This window comes from Dreissena polymorpha, chromosome 8 (assembly GCF_020536995.1).
Source record: "Dreissena polymorpha isolate Duluth1 chromosome 8, UMN_Dpol_1.0, whole genome shotgun sequence".
Lineage (NCBI taxonomy): Eukaryota > Metazoa > Mollusca > Bivalvia > Myida > Dreissenidae > Dreissena > Dreissena polymorpha.
This window is the reverse complement of record NC_068362.1, coordinates 92,041,704-92,055,666: the sequence shown is the minus strand read 5'-3', so window position 1 is coordinate 92,055,666 and position 13,963 is coordinate 92,041,704. Positions and strand designations below refer to the sequence as shown.

The following is a 13,963-nucleotide window of genomic DNA, read 5'->3' as shown; positions in this document are numbered from 1 at the left end:
ATATGCGGACAGGGTAGCTTGAGCATTTGGTCTTATTAGTGGACGGGGTGGCCCCTTACCAGAGTGCGCAAATGCACAGGCTGGTGTAGAGCTGTGCTGGCCCCATATGGAATAACACTCATTTTCGTATGATGCGGCTCATATGTATGTCGTAAGTTTGAAGTGATAGTATACAGCTTCTAATGCAACCATAATAGATAATAAAGCTATTTTCTCCATGGACTCGGAATGTAGTCATTTAATGTAGCCTTGTTCTGGGAAAAACTGCTTAATGCATGTTAGCGAAAATCCAGATCAAGCGGAAAGTGTCTTCCCTGATTAGCCTGTTCAAACTGAACTTTACACACATACGTTAAGCCCAGTTTTCCCAGAACGCGACTCAAAAGATTACCATTAGTGTACTCAACGTGTCTATGCCAGTGTGATCAATCTGTTGAACCTAGTTTGTTCACGTTCAATCATCAAAGCGTGTCACCAGCCCTGGTGTTTTTATTTTGTAAGTCCAGAAATCTGATGTCCGAATGTGATCGATTATGATTTATATCAGTAATTTTAGTTTGCAATGATCGGAATTTTAAGAATTTGGTATGCAATATTTGCTGAGATATTTGCTACTGGAGGGTTTATAAACTATATCAGCTTTCTCACTTAACGGTAAGTACTTAAAAAAAACACTATTATACTTGGGTCATGTATTTTCGTTGATTTTGCAAATTCCTCTTTTTTGCAGAATCAGAAATCGACGAGTTGTCCACGAACAAGTTTTTTAGCAAGACAAAAATATCCTACCAATATAAATTGTTTTTTCATGTACAACAGTAGAAACAGTAATCATGTTCCATACTTTAGATCTTTTAAACGTGTCCTGATTAGCCATTTGAATTTGAACAAGTCTTGTCGCCAAGATAAGTGAGTATACCACTGCAATACGAATTTATTATAAATTTATGATATTCATTTAAGTTTAAATCTATTAAATTTAGCTCAATTGCATCGAAAGCTCTAGAGTCCGTTTCCTGCGTAGATCTGCTACTTCTTGGTGTCTTTCAGCGCGATCTAAAGAACGCTCCCACATTAGGGATTAAACCCGTGCCCTTCCGGTCGCTATGCTGACACAATATCCACTTCGCCACTGTAATCTTGATTATCGTTTTCTTAACGTACGAGCGGCGAGCGGGCAGACGGATGGATGGACAGACAAGCGCTGTGATATTGCCACCCACATCGCGCTGAGTGCTAACATAACATTGAAACTATTGAAGATTATGCATTTGAGACGTTCACGATCTAAAATAAAGCGAGTCAAGAAACCTCGACATACGATACTGTTAAACAAATAGTTACAGTTGACATCGTTAATCGACCAGAGTTAAAACGCCACTCGAGCTACAATTACGTTTTAATTCGTAATAAATCCAAATAAAAAAGTAATCACCTCTCAATATGTTTGTATAACCGCGACGACGAAAATTGGTTTTCTGCCATATCCGGCAGGTGTAGCCCCAGACCTGCTTGCGCAGGTTTGGTCAGGAACTACCGTGTCCGCTAATGAGACAACGAAACCTTGCATGACTTAAAAGTCGACAGGGTAGCTCCTGAGCATACTGCGTAAATAAATAATTGACGCGAATACAGACCCGGATTGCCATATATCGACCGGTCTCAACTAAAAAGCAATCTAGGTAGATAGCCAATATCGGCGACCCGTTTACACGCAGATCGATTGCGATCGATCGCTCTTACAGACTGTTTACATTAGATTTCGCATGTAGAATTCAACAATCAGTCGCGAATTTTACGCAAAGTAAAACATGAAATGCACGTAATGTTTTCGGAAATTCATATTTTTTTCTCGGAAATACATATATGCAAAGTGAATATCGCGGTCAAATATTAAATGTTATGTTGTACGCGTCTTTGTGAAGTTTGTATATTAATAATTAACCTGCGGATTTCAGGCAAGATTGGTGAAGTTCTAATTCTTGTGTATTTTTTCACGGGGGTTCTACAATGGTGTTACACGAGTAATAATGCCGCTCAGTAGAATTCGCTCTACGGCCATTTGGTTCTCTAGAAAACTTGGTTGCAGACGGAACGGTGTCCAACAAACGGAAGCAGAAAACGCTGCAACCCGAGGTACGTCAGTGTATATTGTATTACATACAGTACTGTCGTTTACGTGTATACATGTGAGCATCGTTGTGGGAAAACCGAGCTTGGTGCATGTGCGTAAAGTGCCGTCCCTGATAAGCCTGTGCATACTTCAAATGTTAATCTTTGAAGACACTTAACGCACATGCATTTAACCGCGTTTTCCCACAGCAATCTATTTTACATAGATAGAACCCTATAATAGGATTTTCTCTCGTAAAACAATCTTTTAACAGCTATGCAAACTCAAAACAACACTGTAAGACATGTCCATCACAATAATTGAGAATATTACATGCAAACATAATCTAGATAAAAACGCTGGATTTTTTGCCATTTTTCTTTCTATACGTTTTTCAGTTAGAAATGCGTAAAATGTCAAATGTTTTGTATGCAATTCAGTTTAAAAATTATAACTTCATAGTGCCCATGAAAAACGTTCAATGTTTGCGGCCAAAGCTTTACAAATAATGCATCGGTAACAATATCAATAGATTGTTAATTTTTAATTTACTTGTTAAATCTTTAATTTATAATGTATAACATAGTAAAAACAAGATGTGTTTGTGAAACACAATGTCCCCCTATATGATGTTTGACCTTGTAGGATGACCTTGACCTTGTGAAGGATGACTTTGATCTTGACCTTTCACCACTCAAAATGTGCGGCTCCATGAGATGCACATGCATGCCAAATATCAAGTTGCTATCTTCAATATTGCAAAAGTATTTATAAAATAAGCGATTTGGGCCACATATATTTGACCTTTGACCTTGAAGGATGACCTTGACCTTGACCTTTCACCACTCAAAATGTGCAGCTCCATGAGATACACATGCATGCCAAATATCAAGTTGCTATCTTCAATATTGCAAAAGTATTCATAAAATAAGCGATTTTGGCCACATATATTTGACCTCTGACCTTGAAGGATGACCTTGACCTTTCACCACTCAAAATGTGCAGCTTCATAAGATACACATGCATGCCAAATATGAAGTTGCTATCTTCAATATAGCAAAAGTTATTGCAAAATGTTAAAGTTGGCGCAAACAGACAGACCAACAGACAGGGCAAAAACAATATGTCCCCCACTACTATAGTGGGGGACATAAAAACAAGATGTGTTTGTGAAACACAATGTCCCCCTATATGATGTTTGACCTTGTAGGATGACCTTAACCTTGTGAAGGATGACCTTGACCTTGACCTTTCACCACTCAAAATGTGCAGCTCCATGAGATACACATGCATGCCAAATATCAAGTTGCTATCTTCAATATTGCAAAAGTATTCATAAAATAAGCCGTTTGGGCCACATATATTTGACCTCTGACCTTGAAGGATGACCTTGACCTTTCACCACTCAAAATGTGCGGCTCCATGAGATGCACATGCATGCCAAATATCAAGTTGCTATCTTCAATATTGCAAAAGTATTCATAAAATAAGCCATTTGGGCCACATATATATGACCTCTGACCTTGAAGGATGACCTTGACCTTGACCTTTCACCACTCAAAATGTGCGGCTCCATGAGATGCACATGCATGCCAAATATCAAGTTGCTATCTTCAATATTGCAAAAGTATTTATAAAATAAGCGATTTGGGCCACATATATTTGACCTCTGACCTTGAAGGATGACCTTGACCTTGACCTTTCACCACTCAAAATGTGCAGCTCCATGAGATACACATGCATGTCAAATATCAAGTTGCTATCTTCAATATTGCAAAAGTATTCATAAAATGAGCGATTTTGGCCACATATTTGATCTCTGACCTTGAAGGATGACCTTGACCTTGACCTTTTACCACTCAAAATGTGCAGCTTCATGAGATACACATGCATGCCAAATATGAAGTTGCTATCTTCAATATAGCAAAAGTTATTGCAAAATGTTAAAGTTGGCGCAAACAGACAGACTAACAGACAGGGCAAAAACAATATGTCCCCCATTACTATAGTGGGGGACATAAAAATATAAACCAGCAATGTTAATATTAACTGATTTTTTTACGGATTAAACAGTCGTATTTTGGCTCAATTCCAAACGAAAGAAAGCGCTGTCGACAAATGCCAAAAAGCACTGAATGAAAAGAGGAAGTTAAAACTGTCGATTCCATATTGTAAATCCGCTAGCTTTTGATCTGAGCCTTAGTTTTCTGGTATCGACCCAGCAACCAAGACCGGACGCAACCGATCCCATGTCAATATGAGGCCTATTGCATGTGCGTTAAGTGTCGTCCCAGATTAGCCGGTGCAGTGCCACTGGATGTTCGTTAAGAAACTACTTTATTAAAACTTACAATACAATTGAAGTTGAAAGTGTCGTTACTGATAAGCCTGCACAGGCTAATCTCAGACGACACTTTAAGCACATGAATTAAGCCCAATTTTAACAGAGAGAGACTCATTTATTCACCGTATACTAACACTGATAGCTTGGTGAAAGGAATATGTATTAAAGGGATCTTTTCACGGTTCGGTAAATTGACAAAATTGAAAAAAGTTGTTTCAGATGCGCAAATTTTCGGTTTAGTTATGATATTTGTGAGGAAACAGTATTACTGAACATTTGCCATGGTCTAATATAGTCATTATATGCATCTTTACACGATGTAAAAACCTAAAAATTATAAAGCGTTGCAACGCGAAACGATTGAATAATTTGGAGAGTTCTGTTGTTGTTTAAATTTGTGAAACTACGAAGATTGCTTATAATAACGTATAAAAGACGCATCTTATGTATGCTTGGCAGGATAGCTCAGTTGGCTAATGCGTTTTTACTTCAGGATTCCGGGGGTCACTGGTTCGAGCCCTGCTGCGGCCTACTTTTTTTTACTTTTTTAAAATTTTATTTTTGATTTTTTACTGGAGCTTTAAAATTTAATGTTTACATTTATCAATATAAAGCATTTAATGACAAACTTCAAAAGATGCCAATATCTGTGAAATGGCCCCTTTAAGTCAAAACCAGTAAACTTTGCGTGTTTTTGCGTTGATTTATAACGTCAAACAATTTGCGATGTACCGTTTATTGTCAGTCAAAGTGTTATGGTGCGTCCGATGCGATTCGCAAGAGGCTTAGTCCGCTAATTACAAAGTCACACGTTAGTATGAAAGAAAGTAGTTTATTACATGATACAGAACGATTCGAAGAAAATCATATTTTAACTGTATTGTGCAGTTTTAAAAAAAGCAGAATAATGGACTACAACTAGTAATGCATTTTTGTCATCGTTGTTCATTAATGCTGTTTTTTGTTGCTGTTTATGCAGTTTTGTAAACCCTGTGTTGTCTTTCGGAGGGGGGGGGGGATGTTCAACAATTGCATGCTTTTCCGTGTCGTTATCCATATTTATTTCTTTAAATATAATGCTTACAAGAAAATTGTTCAAGCCCAGGCAGATCTCTAATATTCTTTTATTGTATATCTTGAACAAGTAGCCGCCGGTTTTGTAAATTGAACAAGTTGAATTTTGAAATCACGCCTGACTTGATTTCAAATCGATAGAGATATACTTTTGACAGTTTTTCCAAATAAACTGGGTATCGATTTTTGTATTGACCTTACATTCTTCGCTGATTTGTGCGAAAAAATATTAATTGAAATCTCAAAGTAAAGATCGAACGCGATAGTATTTACTATCTTATAAGCTCAACGCTATCATTCATGACTTAATTCCAACAATCGCCCAGGGATTAAAGGGACCTGTTTACAGATTGGTAAAGTTACACGTTTAAACATGTTTGTTTATAACTTATACATGATAAACAAAATTCAATTTTACGCTCGTGGATAAGAAATATAGTAACAATGTCGTTAAAAGATTAACATGAATCAACATATTTAAAGTAACGCAGTCCATCAACAATTTGAAAACGACAACAACAACAACAACACCAACACTCGTATCACTAAGATAGCGATAGAATTTGAAACCTTAATGGCAAAGTAGCTGGCGAGTTAGATTTTGCTTGCAAAAGACCCGGGTTCAAATCTCGGCGTGGTCGATTATTTTTTTATATTATTATATATATTATAATTATTTTTTCATTAATTCAAGTAGTGTTATATATGCAGCCAATACATGTAATAGCTTTAAAACGAACATATGCGAACAAATCCCTGTGTGACTCTCGAATGACGTGTGTTGGTATGTAATGCTAAAATAATTGGGAAGTATCGGGTATTAATAACATACAGTTACTGATACTTGTTTTTTTTAAAGATTAACCACTATCTTTTAATAACACATGAACACATGTTAGATTAATTGCATAGCCTCAAACTAACACATTAAACTATTTATGATGAGTAAAGGTGGGCGAATATTGTTTATTATTCCATATTACTGAGGTAATTTTCATGATATAATGATTCGCACAAATGCCCATTATCATAAGCTGTCATAAGAAAAAAAAACGACATACACGTTTTACACTTCAAACTCGTTGTCCTCTGTTTCGTGATTGAAGACAAATATATTGTATTACGAATATACCGCAGCATGCGAAAATGTGTCTTATGTCGTATGACGTTAGGTCAATATTCCATTACAATTAGTAATATTGATAAATGTATCCACTCCATTTTCTCTGAAAGAATCGGATTGTTCAAACGCCTCTCAATATATTTAGTTTTGTTATATTTTAAACAAATACATCGTTTACGCCTTATAAGATTTCTTCCGGAAAATAACGTACAACAATGTAACTTGAAATTGCTGTAACGCTGACGATGGTGGTGGTAATTAGTCCTGCCATTTGTTTTCACGGAATAACATCCCCCAAATACTATTTAAATCTTTCACAAAATCCGAAATCTGTCATGAAATCCCTTTATTTGTACATAGAGATTATTGGGTTTGCATTGATCTATTATCGATCGTGTAAACTCGGGTACAGAAGTACAGTCGGGTCCAGACATGCCCCTACCATAGTTATTGTTTGATTGTTTGGTGGAGTGTTTAATCCTCGATCCGTTTGCGCAATCAGTGACATTATTATATATAGCGTCATACATAAGATAGATTCTCCTGATCATATGGTTGATCGGAATGACGTATAGGATATTTTTCGATATGTTTACTTCGGTTATATGGCGAGACACTGGTCAGAGAGGTCAGTACTATTAATTGTTTTACGTATGAAATAACGTCTGCAGTTGGTTTAAATTTAAGGGACTTGTCCACAGTTTGGTAAAATTCAATTTTCAATATTTCTGTCACAGATTCAAGAGTACATGTATATACATTATGTTCAAACAAGAGAAATAACAATCCTGCCGAAAAAAAAAATATTGATTCATTAATTGAAACTCATCATTCTAAATCCGTTAACAAATAAAGCGTTTGTAAAACTTTTCATAGACAATTTCGAAAACACTTTGAGTATTAATATACCGTTTAGTTGATGAATATATACCGAATCATTCATAGCACATGTGCAGAGCATGTGCTTTTACTTCCAGAGGTCACGGGTTTGAATCCGGGGTAAGCAGTATATTTAGTTTAACTTAGTTTATTGTTATTATATTTAGTTAAAACTTTTCAAATCATTATAGATTTTGTTGGCAAAAATATGTCATGATTTTTTCCAAAATACAAAAGTCTATGAACAAGCCTCCTAAATACTTTACAATAAACGTATTTAATTAAAAACAACAACACACACATGCTTGTGTTTACCCTACTTTAGGCCCGCTTCAAGTCGTTTGGTAATGATGTGCAGATTAATTTTTAGTGATACTTACTCATTTGTTTGCATAGTTTCATGATACTATCGTTACGTTGCAACTATGTGGTGAATAAACGCTTTCATATGTTGAAGAATTAGAGAAGATCAAGCGTGATTGCGTTATCCATAATTCAATCGAGATCAAACTTCATCATAAGTCGTCCTGATCTGAACAAAGTATGAAATTGAGCTTCGATCTGGGAAAATGGGGCTTATTGCATGTGCGTAAAGAATCTTCACATATGAGCGTGTGCACAGTCTAATCTTTGACGACGTTTTTCGTTTTTCATTACTTTCATCAGTTTGTTAATTCTTTGCTGCTCAGAATCTAATTGAAAATGTTTATATTCAACCACTGCACAACCAAAAAAGCACGTGAGTAACTCGCAGGCTGTTCATGTTTTATGCTATTCCCTGCTCGTCAGTATATTAGGTTTGCAAATGAAGCCTTAAATAATGAATCTACGAAGAAATGTATTAAATGTTATTCTCTAATGGACTACACACGCATCAAACCGTGTATCTGAGTGGTTTATTAATAAGTGACTGTCGTCCTCTTCAGACATGACGGGTCTGAGCTCCCTTAACACGCGGTGCCTGCACACGAACGACAAGCGTCTGCTGCGGATCCTTTTGGCCGCCGCCTGCCTCTCCCTCTTCCTGCAGAAGACTTTCTTCGAGCCGGATCCTGGTATCGCCATCCGGAAATCCGAGGTAGAAAACATACACGTGTTCAATGGAAGTAGTGTTCTTAATTGTAATCTGATAAAAAGTAACACGTGCTTCTAATCTTATTTCGAGGTTTCTCAATTTCAACACATTTCATGTAGATCATTCACATTGTGACAGGCAACAAAGGAAATGTACTGTTTTAAAAACAAAGTACAGTTGAGCTATAAACAAAAAAAAATAAGTAAAAAAAATGGAAACAAATAGAGAGCTTTTTAATAGGTCCGATAACCTGATAAGAATAGGGCGCATGAGTTCTTAGGTTCCTGGGAGAGGGGGAGGAGGCTATTGAATCATTACCAACCATTTAAAAACACATCGAAAGGCACAGCACATGTTATAGTCACGTGTTATTTGTACACTCACATGATTTAGCAGTCATGTTGCTGTGTACGTCTGTACGATATACCTTTGTGGATGTTTTTTTCTCAAACAAAATACTTGTTTCGCTTTGGTGTAGGACGCGTTATGCTGTCGTTTGGTATTGTTGTGATAGTATGGTTAACGAAGCAAATTATTCAAAGAAAAACAGCAATTAAGCGGAAGTTACGAAGTCACGTAACGTACATCAGAAAAAATAACATACATGTATGCTGATTGAAAAAAATTCGCGTGACTGGAAACAATTGAACCTTAACATATTTCAGAGTGATGCGTGCGCCGTTTCTGTCCCCCTCCATCTACATCGGCCTTTGGAATTCCGCTTATTTTACATGGCGTTTAACAATAATGACCTTAATCCAATTGGTAATATATTGTCATTCTAATTCAAGTGGCATTAACTTCTTTCACACTGTCAAAGTTTGTGACTTGAACATCTCGACGGGAATATAACTCAGACGTCATTAACCCATTTATGCCTAGCGCCTAGAAAAAAGCCCTTAGCAAACATCGTAGACCCAGATGAGACGCCGCATGATGCGGTGTCTCATCTAGGTCTGCGCTGTTTGCTTAAAGGAATTTCTGTCAGAAATATTCTAAATATAGAAATAAATATACTAGACACCCCTACTTTTGGAAATAAATTGATCCAATTTAGTAGGATGGGAGAGTCCACTAGGCATAAATGGGTTAATTGTTAACAGCATGTAATATTTAGCATTGTGGATTATATACATATAAGAAGATAGTTTAATCAATCAATTATACGACACTTCGCTTTTGTGGTATTTCAAGGAAGTCGCTCCTTAGCGAAAATCCCGTTTAGGCGTAAATCGTGGTCCCTGATTAGCCAGTGTGGACTTCACATGCTAATCTCGGAAGCCCGGCTTGCCAAGAGCATGATCTCCAGTGTAGTTTGCTTCAACCCGTCGCCATAACAGAACACCAAAATAGTCCATTATTTGTAAAAGACAAAATATTGCGATGCATGACTTATTTCTTTTTAAAGTACCGGTACTGATATATCCGATGTTTTTAGATTTTTCTAATCCACAAACTGACTCTGGAAATATCACTTAGAAGGAAATGTCTAGGTTCTTTCAACCACCTTACCGAAATATTGTCATTACGTCATTAAACGAAAACTGAACGAGTCTTTTATAAACTAATGTAGCTTACTATCGGTTTGCTCAGATTCTGCGATAAGATCTAAGGTATATTTTATAAATTAATGTTTGCCGCGCTCTGGGATAGCGGGCCTTGATACATGTGCGTAAAGTGTCGTGCCAGATTAGCCTCTGCAGTCACCACAGGCTAATCAGGGATGGCACGTCTCGCATGTAGATAATTTTTCGTCAAAATGAAGTATTATCCCAACGAAAATCAAGTCTAGACGGAAAGTGTCGTCCCTGATTAGCCTGTGCGGACTGCACACGCTAATCTGGGACAACACTCTACGCACGTGCATTTGCCTCCGTTTTCATGGAGAGATTCTCATATATGTTTGCCCTACATTTCAGAGCGTGTTGGATGCAAGAGTGTTCTTCACCCCGAATCGCACGACTGTATCTGCAGGTCACGATCTTACCGTTGTCACCGCTTTCTTCGACATTGGCCCCTTCGAAAAGGGGTCACCGGGGAACTACTTCACGCGCACGAAATATTACCTGTGGTCGAGGTCACTCATGCATATCCAAAATCCTCTGGTTGTGTTCACTGACTCGGAACGGTTCGCGAGTCATATGAAGGAACAGCACAATCGTTCTATGGAGAATGTGCGCATCATTCTCCTGAACAGAAACTCTTCGTGGGCTTTCAAACTTCGAAATCAAATTGAGGACATTTTTAACTCCCCGGGCTATCCGAAACATCTCCCAAATACGGTCAATGCAGAGTACGCATGCGCGCAACTTGCCAAGTATGACGTCATGGCACGCGCGGCGCGAGATAATTATTTCAAAACAAGATATTTTGCGTGGGTCGATGTCGGATATCTTAGGGAAAGTCGTCTGGAATCCAAATTCTACATGAAGGCGCCGAATGGCTTTGATGACAAGAAAATAGCAATGGGTTTGATAAACTCATCCCTTTCAATGTCTACGCCTGTAAATGATATTTTCAAGGAAAATATGGTGTGGGTTGGTGGCGGACTATTTTTGGGCGAAAAAAGCGTCATAATACAACATGAAAAACAGTTCAAACAGGCCGTGGACTATTTTATCTCCGTCCGTCTCATCAATACTGATCAACAAGTTATTTACGCCATGTTCAGTAAGGAAGGTACAAACGTCCTCAAACCAAAAGTAGAACTGCAAATTTACAGGCCCCCAGGCGATAATGAGTGGTTCTATTTGGGCACAATAATGACGCACATGATGACGTAGCGGGCACGTGATCAAGCTTCGACGCGTTGAAGTGCATAACATGTATATTGATCAGTCGCATTCCCATATAATAGTATAAATAGAGCGGTTATTACATATCAACATTTCATTTATACTACTAGTATGTTAACATATAATGTTGTGTATATTTTTGAGTCTCGCTATGGGTAAACAAAGCTTAATGCATGAGCGTAAAGTGTAGTCCCTGATTAGCCTGTGCGGATTACACGGGCTAATGTGGGACGTAACTTGACGCACATGTATTAAACCCCGTTGTTTTCCTCAGCGAGGCATAACACTATGTGAGATTCCTTTCCATGGCCAAACAGTGGTGCTTAAAATGTTCAAAACCCGCTCAGTGGAGCAACACGGCAATGCAGTTTCGAATAGTCAAGTGTAGTCAAGTGCTCTAGCCAAGTGTAGTCAAGTGCTCTAGCCAAGTGGGTATTAGTGACCAAAACTGTCGCAATATCGACGCGGTCGTCAAACTGTTCCCGACGATCGTTCGATGAAACGCAACACTAATCTTGCCATGACGTCATAATTGTCGAAATATCAAAGATGTTTGATAATCTGTTCGTCATTATTTAAGTTATTAAATTATCAATGTTCAATCAACAATTATTAAACTAAGATTAATCATCATCGTTGTGTTTAAGACAAGGCTTGTTACACGTATAAGGACATAACCTCTTCTATCCCTTCATCGGTGTTACGTTTTACTTGTCAATCAAAAACTTATTAATTGTTCGACTCTCGGTTAAAATAGCAAGTTTTTAATTGTATTACTCTATTGTGCTTTATTTTTAATAGTATTTTTTCATATCGTAATTACTCTTATTCACTTTTATCTTTTTATAATTTTTTTTATATATTTATAAACAGTTATGTTTACCGACATTTTTGTTTGAAAAATTGTAAATTTTAATTTTGTTAATGATTTTCTTATGCATTTACATGTAAATATAATTTATTTTATATCACACATTTGTCAGGTTATGAATAGTCATTTGGTTTCGAGTATTTCCTTCATTTAACAACAAAGTATTGTTGATAATGAAATTACATAACTTTTTATAGTCTCATTATTTTATGTTTGTTATACAAAAATATGGTATTTTATAATAATATACATTTTCTCAGATATTTTTGCTAGTGCCGACTAACAATAGCGTTTATACGTTTTTGTGGTCGTCTATCAAGTTTGTAGCACGGTGCAAGATTGCATATAAGTGGCATTATATGTTGTTATTCTTATTAAGTTACTTTTAAACGAAAATAAGAAAAAAACACTAGAAAACGTGTAAGCATGACATTGATTTAAAGCACATTTGTTATATTTTTGATAATATTCTTAATAACTGTTAAAGAAAATAAAGTTTTGTGTTCGCCACACACGTATAAAAAAATTTTCATATATTTCTGATCCAATTTTTTCCATTTATTTTTTCCTCAGTTTTTTTTCCATTTTAAAACAAACAATTTCAACAGCGATATCTATTCATAAGTGCGTTTGTCTATCAACAAATGCAACAGAATAATGTGGTAATATCAGTACCATGAAACACTCACCTGCATTAAAATCATTGCGAAAATCCAGTTTATGCTGAAAATGTCTTCCCTGATTAGCCTGTGGGGCGACGCTATACGCACATGCATTAAACACCGTTTTCCCAGAACGCGCCTAAATTATATCGGTGGGTGTGACTGAATGTTGGCGTTAAGTCTTGTAGCAAGCCGACAAGGCTGTGCTAATGCACGTAGGCACATCGTTAGTTCAAAATCATTAGGAATGGCATAGGTGTAGAGCGGACAAGCCCTACATTAGCACTTAAGTCCTAAATATGTCGACTTCAAATTATGACCTTGGCCATGACGGAAGCCACGTTGTTCTCTGGCTCTAATTACCGTTTCATGTAGGTAAAATTTGAAGCAAGTTATTTTGATTTTGTTCAATACATGTATATATATATATATATATATATATATATATATATATATATATATATATATATATATATATATATATATATATATATATATATATATATATATATATATATATATATATATATATATATATATAGCGGCTGTATAGAGCCGACATGCCATATTTTCATTCAGTGCTATATTTTTACTAATGACTGCAAAGTCGACATTGAAAATGAAACTAGCTGCGTGGCTCTTGCACACGACACATCGTTTTATATAATTGGGTTGTGGTGACAAGTCTTTTCGTTTTTAGAAGTCCCAGTGCCAATGTGACACACAACATACATCAATAGTAAATATGAAAACTCAGACCATAGTTAACACCCTTTACCCAACGAAATTTTTGTAATTTAAAGAATTAGATGCTTGTATGTTCTGGTAGTATGTTGCATAATAATAATAACTTTATTTCACGAAGAATTCACATTAAGAAATAATTTATTTTTTACAATGTGGTCTTCAGTAACAAAACACAAGTTTATATTTTGAAACATGCATACGAACATACAAGGGAAAAAAGATAATGAACTATACAGTTAAATGATATAATAACTTCCTTATCAATTCCGACGACGTCGAC

At 36.4% G+C, this 13,963-nt stretch overlaps 1 protein-coding gene across 2 annotated transcripts in view; it reads left to right on the top strand.

Moving 5' to 3' along the window:
• The first annotated feature begins 1,741 nt into the window (after window positions 1-1,741).
• Window positions 1,742-13,963, top strand: part of LOC127841256 (uncharacterized) — a 33,761-nt gene continuing 21,539 nt past the window's right edge. The window contains exons 1-3 of one of the 2 annotated variants that reach the window (XM_052369933.1): window positions 1,747-2,136; window positions 8,460-8,611; window positions 10,528-12,535. In XM_052369933.1, the coding sequence (XP_052225893.1) occupies window positions 2,031-2,136; window positions 8,460-8,611; window positions 10,528-11,391 (1,122 nt within the window). In that variant the 5' untranslated portion in view covers window positions 1,747-2,030 and the 3' untranslated portion in view covers window positions 11,392-12,535. Of the gene's footprint in view, window positions 2,137-8,459; window positions 8,612-10,527; window positions 12,536-13,963 lie in introns of those variants that run through there. The other variant, XM_052369935.1, reaches the window with a different exon arrangement.